General features: G+C 38.3%; 1 protein-coding gene across 2 annotated transcripts in view; it reads right to left on the bottom strand.

The window, feature by feature from the left end:
* CDC5L (cell division cycle 5 like) overlaps positions 1–13,432 on the bottom strand; it is a 37,498-nt gene that overhangs the window by 18,025 nt on the left and 6,041 nt on the right. For both annotated transcript variants that reach the window (XR_012672854.1, XM_075144897.1), the window contains exons 6-14: positions 13,070–13,288; positions 11,785–11,929; positions 11,472–11,660; positions 9,864–10,012; positions 7,048–7,210; positions 5,453–5,617; positions 3,735–3,815; positions 3,136–3,381; positions 319–516 (exon numbers count right to left, since the gene is read on the bottom strand). Coding sequence is in view for 1 of the 2 variants with exons in the window: in XM_075144897.1 (XP_075000998.1) it covers positions 319–516; positions 3,136–3,381; positions 3,735–3,815; positions 5,453–5,617; positions 7,048–7,210; positions 9,864–10,012; positions 11,472–11,660; positions 11,785–11,929; positions 13,070–13,288 (1,555 nt within the window). In the remaining variant the exon portion in view is untranslated. The remainder of the gene's footprint in view (positions 1–318; positions 517–3,135; positions 3,382–3,734; positions 3,816–5,452; positions 5,618–7,047; positions 7,211–9,863; positions 10,013–11,471; positions 11,661–11,784; positions 11,930–13,069; positions 13,289–13,432) is intronic.

Below are 13,432 nucleotides of genomic sequence, written 5' to 3'. Positions count from 1 at the left end.
CAGGTATCTGATCCGCTAATAGCGGAGATTAAGAAAACAGCAAAAAATCCACATGGAATTAAGAGAGAGCAGAACCTGACCTTCTCTCCAGTTGGGAATAAAGGGGGCGAGATGAGCAGTGTTACAGCTAATAGTGCAAAGAGAAACTGTGTGTGGGAATACTCAACAACCTTTTCAAAGGAATCCCACCAAAAGACCTGAATGATTTATAAAGTAACCTGTAACTCTTACATAGAAAAAAGAAACAAAACACACGGGGAGAAATAAAAAAAAAAAAAAAAAAAGCAGGTGCAAAAAGCAGAGAAAAGTGACACTGACCTCCAGCCTCTTTTCAAGTGACTCTATCCTGTCTTTTTTGCTGGCCAGGTTAGCTCTTGTGTAGCGGCTCTGTCCAGGCAGGTATAACACTTGGCTGTAACATTCTTCCCACACCTGGTTATAAGCTTCACTTGAGAGCTCTCCATGCCCCATTCCTTGCTTTACCACTTCCATCTCTTGTGCCAGTAGATCCTGTGCCTGTTGGAAATGATGAGAAATAAATTGCAATTACAATACACAGGATATAAAAAAATTCCTCCTCTTTTCAATCCTTCAGTGTGCAATTCACGGGGGCAGTTTCTCTTTTCATACTAAAAGCTCACCATCAGGGTAAGCTAACTATGAAATCTAACACAGATGCTGTGGATTATAAATGAAACCCAGGTTAGAAGGCTACTCACAGCGCAACTATCCCTCATTTTATATAATTTGGCCAAACCTGACATCACTCTGCTGTAGCTAATGAAAGCTGTGGCACAGCTAGATACTTCATCTTACTGCAGAAGAAAAGAGATAAAAGCAAGGACCTTGCGGGGAGGGAGAACTGTACAGACAGAAGCAGCTGTTCTATGAAACAAAAATCACTTTTCATTTCCTTTTGCTTGCCCTTCTCCACACAACCTGGAAAGTCAACTCTAAACATTAACTGGTGAGCTGTATAAGCTCCATTGCAGGAAATACTACTCTGACTTTTAACTAACACACATTCTATTGCTAGAGAACTACCAGTAAGATAGGAGTATTCTGCTGTTTCCAGTTTAGTTTACAAAGTAACTTACAGTGAACTGAAAAGATTCATGTTGTTCTCACAACTCAGTATTTCTGACAAAGAGCCTGGCCCACAAAACTACATAGGCACCCAGGTCCTTCCCGTTTTATTTATAACTAAAAAACTAAACTATCTTTGCTGATCTGGACCTCATTGGTTACACAGTAGATATTTCACTGCAAGGAGTAATTCAGGTATCACCAGATTAGATGATTCCAGGGACACTGGGGAAAGGAAAATTAATTACTTGTCCTCAATGGTTCAAGACAGATAAAATAGGAGTACTCTAACCACACCTAACAAGGCTAAATCTTATGAAGGTTCACTTTCAATTAGCGTCTATTCGTACACTGTGAGGAACTACTTAAGGCTATTCAGTTGTGGCACCACAACAGTTCCACAGCTTTAAGAGCTCAGCATACTGCGCTCAGCACCACTGCTAATCCTTCCCAAAAGAGCACTACACATCAGGAAAAGAAAGGAACATTTTATGAAGGGATTTTAGTAGGAAGATGTTCTAAAAACAAATGAAGGAATAAAGGAAAATAAACAAGCCCCAGATGAGAGCGCAGAGATAGGAAAACTTCCTGGTTTGAATTTGATATTAGACAAAGAGGGAATATTATGCCGAATGTTAGAGAGCAAGCAGGAGCAAGGATGCAAAAAACTTCTGCCCATAACTTAGGAGACAAAATTTCCAGGGACTCTGAATAAAGTTTCCAGACAAAAACTACTGGACTGTGTAACAGTCTCTAAGGGAAGTGATAGAAAACCCAACTCTCGTTCCACTTCAAAATAACCAGAGAAAGCACTCAGACAGTGTTCCTAAGGGAACAATCTGACACCGGCAGGGCAGTGAAATTCATGATCTAACTGTATTTTCCATTTTTAACTTCTCTTGCTCAGAAATCTTCAAGTATAATTTTTCATTTAACAGCAAATTGGAAGTACATACTGTTCAGTGTTTCTCATTTTAGGCTCTTGATTCATTAGTCAGGTACGGTCAAGGAGAAGGATTTAAAATCTGCTTGTATATCTTTAGAGCCACTTTAAGGTAATATGGGATTTAGGTGTAGAGATACCACAGCTATTGTCAGAAGGCAAGTCTCAGATAGCAAGAGTTTCATAAAACAGATGACTTGGTGGCACGTGATTTTGTCCTTTTCACTCATTTTTATTCCTGTAAGCATTTGGGCAAAGGTTACTGGCACAACTTCACAGGTGAAACTCTTTGAAAGAGCTAACCACAGCACTATGTGTCTGAACTGTCTATCTGTCACTTGGCAGCAAAAGGCAACATCTGTAGCTGCTTAAATATATGAACAACCCGAACCAGAACCCTTGGTACAGGACTGCTATTTAACTTGGGATTACAATGCAAAACAGGACAGAGTGCCCAGACAGCCTACTCATTTCATCCAGCAACAATCTACTCTGCCTATTCAGCGCTTTTTAACCAGGTATGCTTTAAGATCAGTTGCCATAGCCCAGCAGGGTCTGCACTAGCACAGCTCTGTTGGAGCAAGCTTGACAAGCATAATTAAACAACTTGATTTGCTGCTCGAAGTTGTAAACTGGTTACCACTGTCATATTTAGCCTGCACTGCTATGAAAAAGACATGCTTAGTAATTATGGATTAACAAGCTACACAGGCAGCAGAAGGTGGATCTCATAGCTAGTTAAAGTCTCAATGATTTAACATCAATTTCTAGAAACAGCAAAGTAGAATTTGGTAACTGTTGGAGTATTATCGCTCCTACCCTTACTTAAAATGAGAAGCAATCACAACACATTCAAAATCATATCTAAAGGACAATGTCTCTGGACAAATACAGCATCCTCATCATTCTGCTGAGTGTCTAGATTAACATTAGCTCCCAGAAAAGAGAATATGCACTTAAATTATCCTTTCAGCTCTTCATACAACCCTCTGGAGATCTCCTGACTAAATTCTGTGCAGGCTTTAATCCACCTGTTTTTGCAAGATTACAGGACCGTGACATAAGGAGACATCAGGTCACTGGTAATTAGGCCATAAAATTCTCACCTTCTTGAGATCCTCTTTGGAGAACTTCTCATAAGGATTTTGTTCCAAGTAAGCCATATGTTCTGCATTGTTGCTTCCAAATCCTGGGCCTTTCCCCTTCTTACCACTAGGCTGTTCTCCAAATGGGTGGTGTAAAAGATCAAAATGAAGCATAGTAATCATCTCTTTCTTTATTAGCTCTTCACTTTTCTGCAAGTCTGTTAGAGGTGGTTCCACATTTAAGGGTCTCAGTATTGTTTCATTAACCTGCCCAGGAATAAAGAAAAAGTTCATAAACAACATACACACCAAAGACGACATTAAATTCACTTACCTCCACCTGAGCATGAATTCTATAAATCTGTTAAACCAAGCAGAACAGGTGTCAAAATCCCTTGCAGGGTGACGCACACAGCAATCCAAACACCCAATTGTGCTTTCATTTGTGCATATGAAATACCTCATGACAATTTCAATGTGAAAGTTTCCTGAAACACTGAAATCAGCATACTCAAAGATTTCATTCTCTCATGATCTACCTAGACAGTATTTCCTTCTATAATGGTTAACATCTTTATTTCTATTTTTTTTCCTTAAAAGTGAATTTTGTTTCCACTTACTTCTGAGGGCCGTGGTAGATTCTTCTGAACAGCTTTGTGCATTCTCTTCAGTTCCTTTGCACGCTCTGCATCTCGGAGGGCCTAGACAAACAAGCTAAGTGTTACTCCAGCTACTGTAATACAATCAGATGCTTTCTACAAATGTATGCGATACAAAAACTGATTGACTACTGCAGCAAAGATGCCTTGAAGTATAAAGACTTCATGTTATGAAGCCAGAGCCAAATAACAGGTCACTCTCTACGTGATGACATCATAATTTACTGCCTCTAAAGTAAACGGGAAGAGCACAGCAGACTAACTCCAAGAGAAGAGATACCCTAAGAAGTCATTTCCAGCCATCAAATTCTCCTTCTGCCTTAACCACAGCAGACTTCGTTCTTTACAAATTTCTCCACATCAAGTTTGACATCAGCTCTAACTCTCCCCACAGGAAATCCACCAGGAAAAAAGAGACACTTAAATTTGCAGCCAGGACTCTGCTTGTCCTCTTCTATGACACAATGTAACTACTTCACTAAAACAATACTTGTGGAAGTGTAAAAACATGAGATTTCTCCCTACATTCCACTTTCAGGCAATAAATAACATGTAAAGGCAGTGTTGTCTAAAACGTCAAGAAAGATGACCAAGATCCTCCATGTTCTAATCCCACCCATGCCATGCCTTCATTTGAAAGGCAGTATGCTATTCCCTTGGATGATATTACAACTCAAATTCTTTTCTCTATTCTACACACATAAATTACCTGTATTTATGCAGACTTTTTGTGTGCATATGTGTGCACAAGACATGCAAATAAATGTATATAATATGTTCCTCCCCAAATGGGACATGCTAGGAATCAAATTCTGGGAAATGTTTATCATATTAGAAGATATCAGATCATAGGATTTTTTAAAAATATTTTGTTCACTTGTCAAAGCACAGTCATTGACAAAAACCCCTCTGAACTCAAAAAACCATTTATCTGAAGGTATATAACAAAAACAGATTTGCATCACACAAATCAGTATAAGCAATAAATGGAAAAGAGACTGTTCTTATAAACAGAAAAATTTGAAGTGTCTCTAATTACCGGCTAGTACAGCTATTTAACCAGCAGAATTTAAGCTAGTGCTTTATCCAGCATTCCTTGATTCTGAAACAAAACAAAACAAAACAACAGGGACCCATTCACAACTTGGCTGTCTGGGTAATCCCATGGTACAACTCATACAAAAGGGAGCAATTCACTGCATGGCAGATTTCTACCTGTGTGCTACCAGACTGCCTGAATTTGTATATACCCGTCTTACATTTCACAAACAGTAACTTTTAACCTTGGGAGAATAACCTGAAACGGGGTGGGTGGGGAAGCACAATTCTCACATGCTTATAATCAAGCATGTGCCTCTGTAGAAAAATGCTTTTAATTATATTTTTACCTTTTGGGGGACAAATGCAGGAGGTAGGACATACACACTCTTAGAGACTTCATCGTAGAAAATTATGTGCGATACATAACATTAACAAATTAAGAAAAGGATTCAGAGAGAAAACTGATTTAGCCTCTGTGTGTGTATACTCTGATGGCAGCACAGAAAACAGGTACGTTTTACTTTGTTATTCTGTAGAAGCTGTACCACTTCCACTAAACATGTATGAAACTATGAGAACCATACAAGGAACGTATTTTATTTTAAAAAAAAGGCACTCTCTGCATCACACACGCCTACCTGTTTGCGGGCATCGATATCAGCAGTATCTTCTACAAAGGTTTCATCTACTTCATGTTCCTCAAGTTCTTTTTCTGCATTTTCAGGTAAAACAATCTCAAAGTCGTTCTTTGGAGCAGGAAGGGCCATGAGTCCAAGGCGCAGGTGTTCACGAGACTCTCTCTCCTGTTGAAATAACAATAAGATATAATGCTTCTGAACTCATGCACTACAATCAAATCCCATTCATCTACATTAACAGACATGAACGATACACGACTAACATAATCTGGCAATCTTAGTCTGCTGCAAAGCCAACAGAAACAAAATCTCTGAACTCTGACAAAAGGGGCATGTTACTCATCCAGGCTGGCCTACAGACCACCACCCCAGAGTTTATGGACTATTAAGCACAGAAACTCTCTGATGCTAAAAAACCACACACAGCTTTCTTAAAGATAGCTAATGAAATCTTCAAACAGGCTGAAATACCCAAGTAAAACAACAGCACGGCACCTTCGCCTCCCAATAACTTCAGTACAATAGCAGAGATTCACATAAACGCCTTTCAAGAAACTGAAAATATGTGAAAATTTGTCTATGCTGATGATGGACACAGGGGTATTTGCAAGCCTAACTGGGAACTTTTTTCCTTGCAGTTGCTCACAAATCTGGGGATTGTGGCAGAGTATGAAAATGAGACAAACAGCACCAGATCTGGAAACGAGTGGAGTCCACCAGGAAATTGAAGCCCCGGTTTTCCTTCTAGCAGCAAAAAGTCTTTTTACTATAAAAAGGCTAAGACAGAACCAAAGTAAGTATAAGGACATCAAATAAACTTTGTCCTTCAAGCTAAGAGGAAACCTAAAATTCTGAACTTGAAGAGTTATTTTTGCAAGAAAAACATGCCAAAAACTTGAAGTGGGTATCCTTAGCTAGCCCAAAAAGAAAAATGTCAATAGCTCTGGTGGGAGATACCCAAAGCCACAGTTAAGGCTGCAGAATCAGCCACATAAAAGGAGCTCCCAAGGTGCTACCTATTAGGTATATGCCCTTTTATACCATGTCTAATTGGCAGGGTATATCTGGCTGAATCTCCAAGAATGGAAACATCTGTTGCCAAAGGCGATGAAAGAATCTGGATGGGACTCAGATTACTGGACATCTCAAAACCAAGTGCTCCTAATGGCAAAAATTAAACTCCTTTAGCTCAACGTTGTCAACAGGACAGACTGATGAAAAGGTCCTGTAGGTAAATCGGGAAGCCAAGATGATGAGGGATTTGAGGGCTGAATAGGATTGCAAGAAAAATGAATCTTTCCTTGAGATACATTTCCTGCTCAGCTTCAAAGATACAAGTAGGACTGGAACTTAACTATGTCTTCTTTGACGAATAGCTTTAGTGTGCTTTTACCGAGCACACTGAAAGCCGTTCTAAGTGGCAAGATTTCTATTTTTTCAAATAAAGATTTGATTTTATCAGGTGATGAGTACAGACCTGTAGACAAGTGGTAGAAATAACACTTGCTATAAAATAAAATTCTGTTCAGGAGATGAGAATTAAAAAGCCTGGAAATTAATAGAGCACTGATATCCACTTCTTAAGTGCTTCTTACCATTTGTTTTGCATAAGATGGGTCACTGTAATCTGCCATTCCCTCTTCTGGGTTGATGTTCAATTTATCACGCAGTGGAGTTCTACCAGGAGTTGTACCAACCACAGGTTTAGGAGTTAGTCCTCCACGAGGAGTTAAGCCTTCTGGTCCATGAGAAGGTGTTCTAGAGGAAGTGCGGATACAGTAATTTATTTTTTACCCCGAAGAGCTCTACTTACAAAAGTCTGAATGCTGCAAAAAGTTATGTAAATACCGTTAATAAATTCAATCTAGATTTTTTTCTTGGGAGGCAGTGAAACCATAATATGCAATTAGAAGAATCAAAAAAATAAATTGTTTAAACCTGCCAAGGTGTAACCAAGTACCTGTCAAGCTGAAATCTAGGCACGTCATTATGTTAAGAGAAGTTTCAGGAACTACATCAACACAAACTCCCACAGTTACTTTTGAGAGAAGAGATTATCTAGTTACCAGGCACTATTCTGGGACACAGTAATCAGGATTTAATTGCAAGCTCTGATTTCCCTACCACCTGTGGCAAGTCATTCACTCTGCATTCATCTGGCTTAACAGCTGTCCCATCTTACAATTGAATGAATCCCTCTGAAGATGCCTCTTTGCTTTCACTGATTATTGAAGGAGTAATTACATTACAATAATTACTTTTAAGCACCTAAGGTTAGGCAAGACGGGTTAAGTCTCAGATTTTGTGGGCCTCAGTTGCTTCTCCTCCAGACTGGGAAGAAATATTGTTCTCTATCCCAATAACCTACTACATGAAAGGCATGCAGACATTGTCTTGGATATAGTCACAAGTTTTCTGTTGCCAGCCTATAATGAGGTTTCACATAGTGATGATCATAATAAAAATAAACTGATAAGACATTGTTAAATGTCTCAAAGAAAACAAGTTCAGGAAGAGGAAAAACTTTTAGAAAAAAGCCTACGTTATGGTACTCATCTACACTTATGTAAATATTTTCTGACAGCAATGACAAGTATGTGTGCTGCAGAGAATAACCCTGGCAGAGACAGACTGAACAAGATGATTTAATACATCATTTCCACTACTAGTTACTGTAATTCTGTAGTGCCAGTACGATGCCATAATGTGGACAAACACAACTGTGTATATGGCCTGACACACACTACTGGTCCTCTTTTAAGGGATACAACAGTGCCTTATTTACTGGGTATGTCTCTGACAGGCAAGTGATACTTTCCTCTTGCTTGAGGTTGTTCACAGATTTTTATGAATTCTCATTTAGTATGACAAATACAAGCAATAACATTTGCAGGATGACACCCACAAAAAACAGCAAAATGAATTTTTATGTTTTCAAATGAATGTTTCATAGGATATATTTACTTTGTCGATTATACCAGCAGAAAAGTTTTATGCTGACTTTCCATGCTCACTTTCCATAAAAAACAGTTTCCAAGTAAGCGGGTTGTTTTTTTCTAGTTGTCTCAGTTCCATGCAGTGTTTAAAACCCTATTACAATTTTCAATTTAATACTTTTCAAGAAAATTCTTATAACTAGGATGTGAAAAAAAAACCAAAACAAAAAACCTAATGCAAGGCAGTAACTTCCATAAAAACCTTCCATCAAAATATTACAAATTTCATACCATCACAAGAAAAAAAGGTGTACTTAATTTAAATATTTGCTCTTTTGGTCTAAATAATAAGACGATGGCTCTGCTTCACTACTCTGCCTCCTTAAAAAGTTATGGCTTCCCTGTATTTATTTCTAACCACTTAATGGATATTTTTTTTTTCTCTCTGCTCAAGGTCTTGGATTTTCACACTGATAGAGCATTTGTGCAAGCAAGTCGATACATAGGTACCATATTTACATGTGCAAATCTGAACTTCAGAAGCTAAAACAACCACCACGAACAAACAAAAAAACCCCACCCAAACAAACAACAAAATTAGAATGTCTTTACATTTTTTAATACAAAATGACCCAAATGAACAGCCAGATCACTCCAGGCCAAACTCTACATTCATTCTGCACCGCACTGACGCCAACAGATCTCCAGAAAAGGATTCATTTATGCAGATCCAATTAAAAGAGCAGGGCTTTCGCACACAGCTTTTAAACAACAAAATAAAGCTGCTTTTGAAAAGCTGCCATAAAGGTCCTTTTTATTTCATTCTCCACTTTTCCTACTAGCACGGATAGAAGTAAAATTAGAACCTAAGTTGAAAAAATTGACAGACAAAATGTACCAAGTGTAATATTTTTTAGCTCTATGGTATTTGGCATTTGTGGGATATATATTTATTCAGGACCCACTGCAAGAGTTAAACCAGCAATTCCATACTATTTAGATTGGCAATATAAGAAATATTTTATTTTGGATATATATGGCTTATAAAATATTTACTCCACCTTTTCAAAAATTCAATGTGGGTTTGGCTAAGGGACCTCCCACACCTTCGACTCAGAGGTAATACTTTGGAAAGGCTAGGATCCACATACAGAATGACACTCCATTTTACTATTTATACTCCTGTATTACTTCAGTATAATTTATATGCTCCAGACCACAGAAGACCTCATTTTGGACCAAAACTCCAGTGAGCTATACACTGTACAAATATAGATGAAGATGATGTGGCTGAGCTTGTGAAAGACACAGAGAAGGAGAAAGTTGTACAAGGGCTTGAAATAAAAGCCAGTTAAAATTTGTTTTGAAGCACTGATCATAACCTACTATGTCACACATTGCAATCCGCTCCCTCCACCCTCCTCCACTAGATACGTGCCCAGCCAAGCACCCATTAGGAGAAGAGTCTGCTTTACCTGAAGGGTGTGGAAAGCACGGTATTTGGAGTCTGAACAACCTGTTTCTGTGGTGTTACCCCCGAAAAGTCACTTTCATGCAAGGGAGTGTTAAGACCTCCTTTCAGGGGGGTATCCACATTTGTGAGAGCCATCAAATTCTGTGCTTCCTGTATAACAGACAACATATGCAGTACATCATTAAGACTTCCAGAGTCACACTCCACTATACATGTTTAACAGATTCAGTAGCAGTAAGAACAGATGAAGAGTTATTTTCCACAAACTGATCAATACTCAAATGTTTAACATTTCCTAACTTTAACCCTCATACACTGGTATTTACAAAACTTACTGTTCCACTGAAAGGGATTTTAATCTTCATTTCCAGTAAAATATATTATAAATTGGAACTGCAAAAATGAGTTGGTTATTTAATGTTTCAACTTCCTTCAGTTTCCCAGACTCCATAAATCTGCAAAATTTATTACTGACTGAATACTCAAGTATCCTGATTTTCAGAGGGAACAGTGCACTTGCACTCTGAAATTCAACATCAATGAAGTTTATCCAAACTGCACTTCAAAGAGAATGTTCCAAAAGAGATGGTCACTATTCAGATTTTCGGTCCATGACTCAATTGGGGCTTTTATGAAGACCCCCTTAATTTTTTTTTTATTTTTCCTTTTTACAATGAAGAATTAAGGCACTCTGAAAAATGAGCTGAGATAATGAAACTACTGCATATAGCAGTTATCTTCACAGAAGACTACTAATCCAGCTACAGAACTATGTATATGCATAATACTGTGACATATATAATGTCAGAGTACTCCATTTGAAGGTGAACATGACCATTCCGGCAAACACTGCATGGAGACTTAGGTCATGACCTCTAAAGTCTGGAACCTTCTCTTTTCTCCTATCATGAAACAAAAACTGTTGAAAAACAGCTCATTATCAACATAGGGTGTTTTTTTTTGTTTTGGGGTGGGGTTTTCGGGGTGGATTTTTGTTTGTTTGTTTTACACATTAGCTGCACTGATTTCATTTAGCCATTTCCCCGCAGTCAACAAAACATTATCCAACACTACCAGTTTTTGAAAGAACCCAGACACTCACACAGTGCAACACAAATATAATTCAGAGATTGCAAAGGTAGGTTTTTGACAATCTTTTAACTTTTAATAAAGTGCTAGGAAAATATTCTTGCATTGTTGCAGTTAATTACTTCTTGTTAATTGAAATAAAAGCTGAACAGCAAAACCAAGCAGGAAACAACATAAGGACATTGTTTTAAGGACATGAACACCATACACATCTTTGATGCTGAGAGGTACCCAAGACAAGGGGAAATTATATAAGACACCAGGAGAACAGTTAATGCTAAATCTTACACACAATATATAATACGAAAAAAAAGTATCACAGCGTTTTGAGGCGTGGTGACAACTGATCAGACAGAAGTGGATCTGCTTCTATGCTTTTCAGTGTGTCTTGGAGGTCACGTGTCAGTTCAAATCCCAGTACCGCACACAACCTAAGGAATGTTTCTATGGTACTTATATCTTCTATTCAGTTGACTACTGCACTAAAACTAAAAGCCCATTCTGTACATTTGTACTCTACCTGCAGGATCCTGTCTTGTGCTGCTGGAGTTTTGGGAGTCCTTAGTGCTATGCTGTTGTTGGTCACATTATATTCAGACAGAAGAGTGCTGGAAGCTGAGTTTGTAATTCCAGATTCCTCAGCAGTCTGGCGTGCAATCTCACTTGCCTGGCCTACTTTGACAACTTCTTCAAGTTCTGTATCAGATATCTTTAAAAGAGAAAATTCCAAGGCATAGTAAGATAAAATACAACCATGAGATCCACTAGATAAAACAGAAATCATTGATTGGCATTGGCCTTATAAGTCATTTATTGATCAATGAACAGCTTACCTGAGGAGCTGGAAGCACTAGTTTACTTCTTTTTTTGGTAAATTCTGACACTCCACTGGTCTGTAGAATAGCTGAAGGCAAGTCTGACTCTTTTTTCCGTTTCATATGTTGTTTGTCTTTTTTGCGCTCTCTTCCCTCCCTTTCACTGTCATTATGGATAAAAGAATCATTTTAGAACACACAGAACAGCTACAAAGTAAAACAAACAAGCAAAGAGCAAAAAGCCTGTACCCTAATCAAAAGTTGGATATGCTGAAATAAACCATGCTGCAGGAAGAGTGAACCACCTTGTGGTGCAGAAGTTAAGTGATTAGATATGGTCTGCAGATCTTGCAGCAGAACCTACAACAAGGCCATGTAGTGCTTCTAAATTATGGAATTAGGCAACAGGTGATTGCTTCAGCTACAATTAGCAGGGTCACTGGAGCAAGAAAAAAATGTCAGTCCAAGAATTTACATAGCAAGAATGAGAGGATGTGAACAGTCCCTTTTTCTCCAGCAGCTGCTAAGGGAAGACGAACATTTTCTGGGGGATATGGGAACGAATTTCTCTTCAGTATTTAATAAAAATGGTATTTTCTTCAAACAGCAATGGAGTCAGCCTGTGAAATCATAAGCTTCAGTTTGAAGCTCCTGCCAGACCCTCTGAACCACGAGCCATACAGAAAGAATCAATTAAATCACAGGCTAATAAACCAAATCGTATGTAGTACCGGACCTACTCTCTCAGTAAAAGGCAGTTGGCAGAAGTAGTGGGAAATGTAATTGTACAATTAAATACGTGCCATGCTGATCACGATGAAGATGGGCATTTGATTTCTCAACTGCATGTTTTGGGATTTTTTTGAGGGAGGGGGAGAAATTAAGCATTTAAGGAGATTCTACTTAAGAACAATTCCATCAAAAGTAATATTACAAGTAAAATTTGCTCTTGTAAGCAATCTTAATAATGTTATTACTGGAGAAAGGACTGCAAATACACAAGCAGATCTACTGCTAAAAGAAAATGAACCTCAAAAAAATTAGGATTTCCATTTAAAGAGTAAGAATGTGCATGAGGAACTTTTTCTCATGGAAAAAAGGTCAACTAGACCTTTTAGAAAGATAAAAAATAGAGGAGACTGAAAAGGCAGAAGCAACCTGCACTAGTGTCTGTCCAACAGAAAATACCATTCCTGCCCACATGATATTTCAGACATTTCCAGGACTTAACATTTTTTTAGAGGTATATATATGGGGTTTTTTTCAAATACACTGTTCCCTCCTTATTATAACACACACTTACGATCTTAATTCTCCATCCAGGTCTTGCTGACGTAGCTTCCTGAAATCTGCATCCAGGGACTGGTAGTTTTCCTCTGATGTATCATAAAAACCAGGGGCAGGCTTCTTTTCAAATGGAATTTCTGCATTATAATCCACACCTCTCTTCTTTTTTCTTTTCTTCTGTATCTCAATTCCAGCAGCCCGAAGCTCTCGTCTCTTCTGGAGAGCAGCAAGTCGTCTAAAGAAACAGTAACACTACATGATTTAAAGTGCATACCTACAGGTGGCTCCTGTATCCTAAAATCTGGTACTACTTTAATCAGTTGCTGCTGAGATAGGGCTGCACATAATTAAACAACAAGAATGAAGTTCTTGTCACAAA

The sequence above is a fragment of the Calonectris borealis genome, chromosome 3 (genome assembly GCF_964195595.1).
Source record: "Calonectris borealis chromosome 3, bCalBor7.hap1.2, whole genome shotgun sequence".
Lineage (NCBI taxonomy): Eukaryota > Metazoa > Chordata > Aves > Procellariiformes > Procellariidae > Calonectris > Calonectris borealis.
This window is presented reverse-complemented; position numbering and strand designations above follow the sequence as displayed.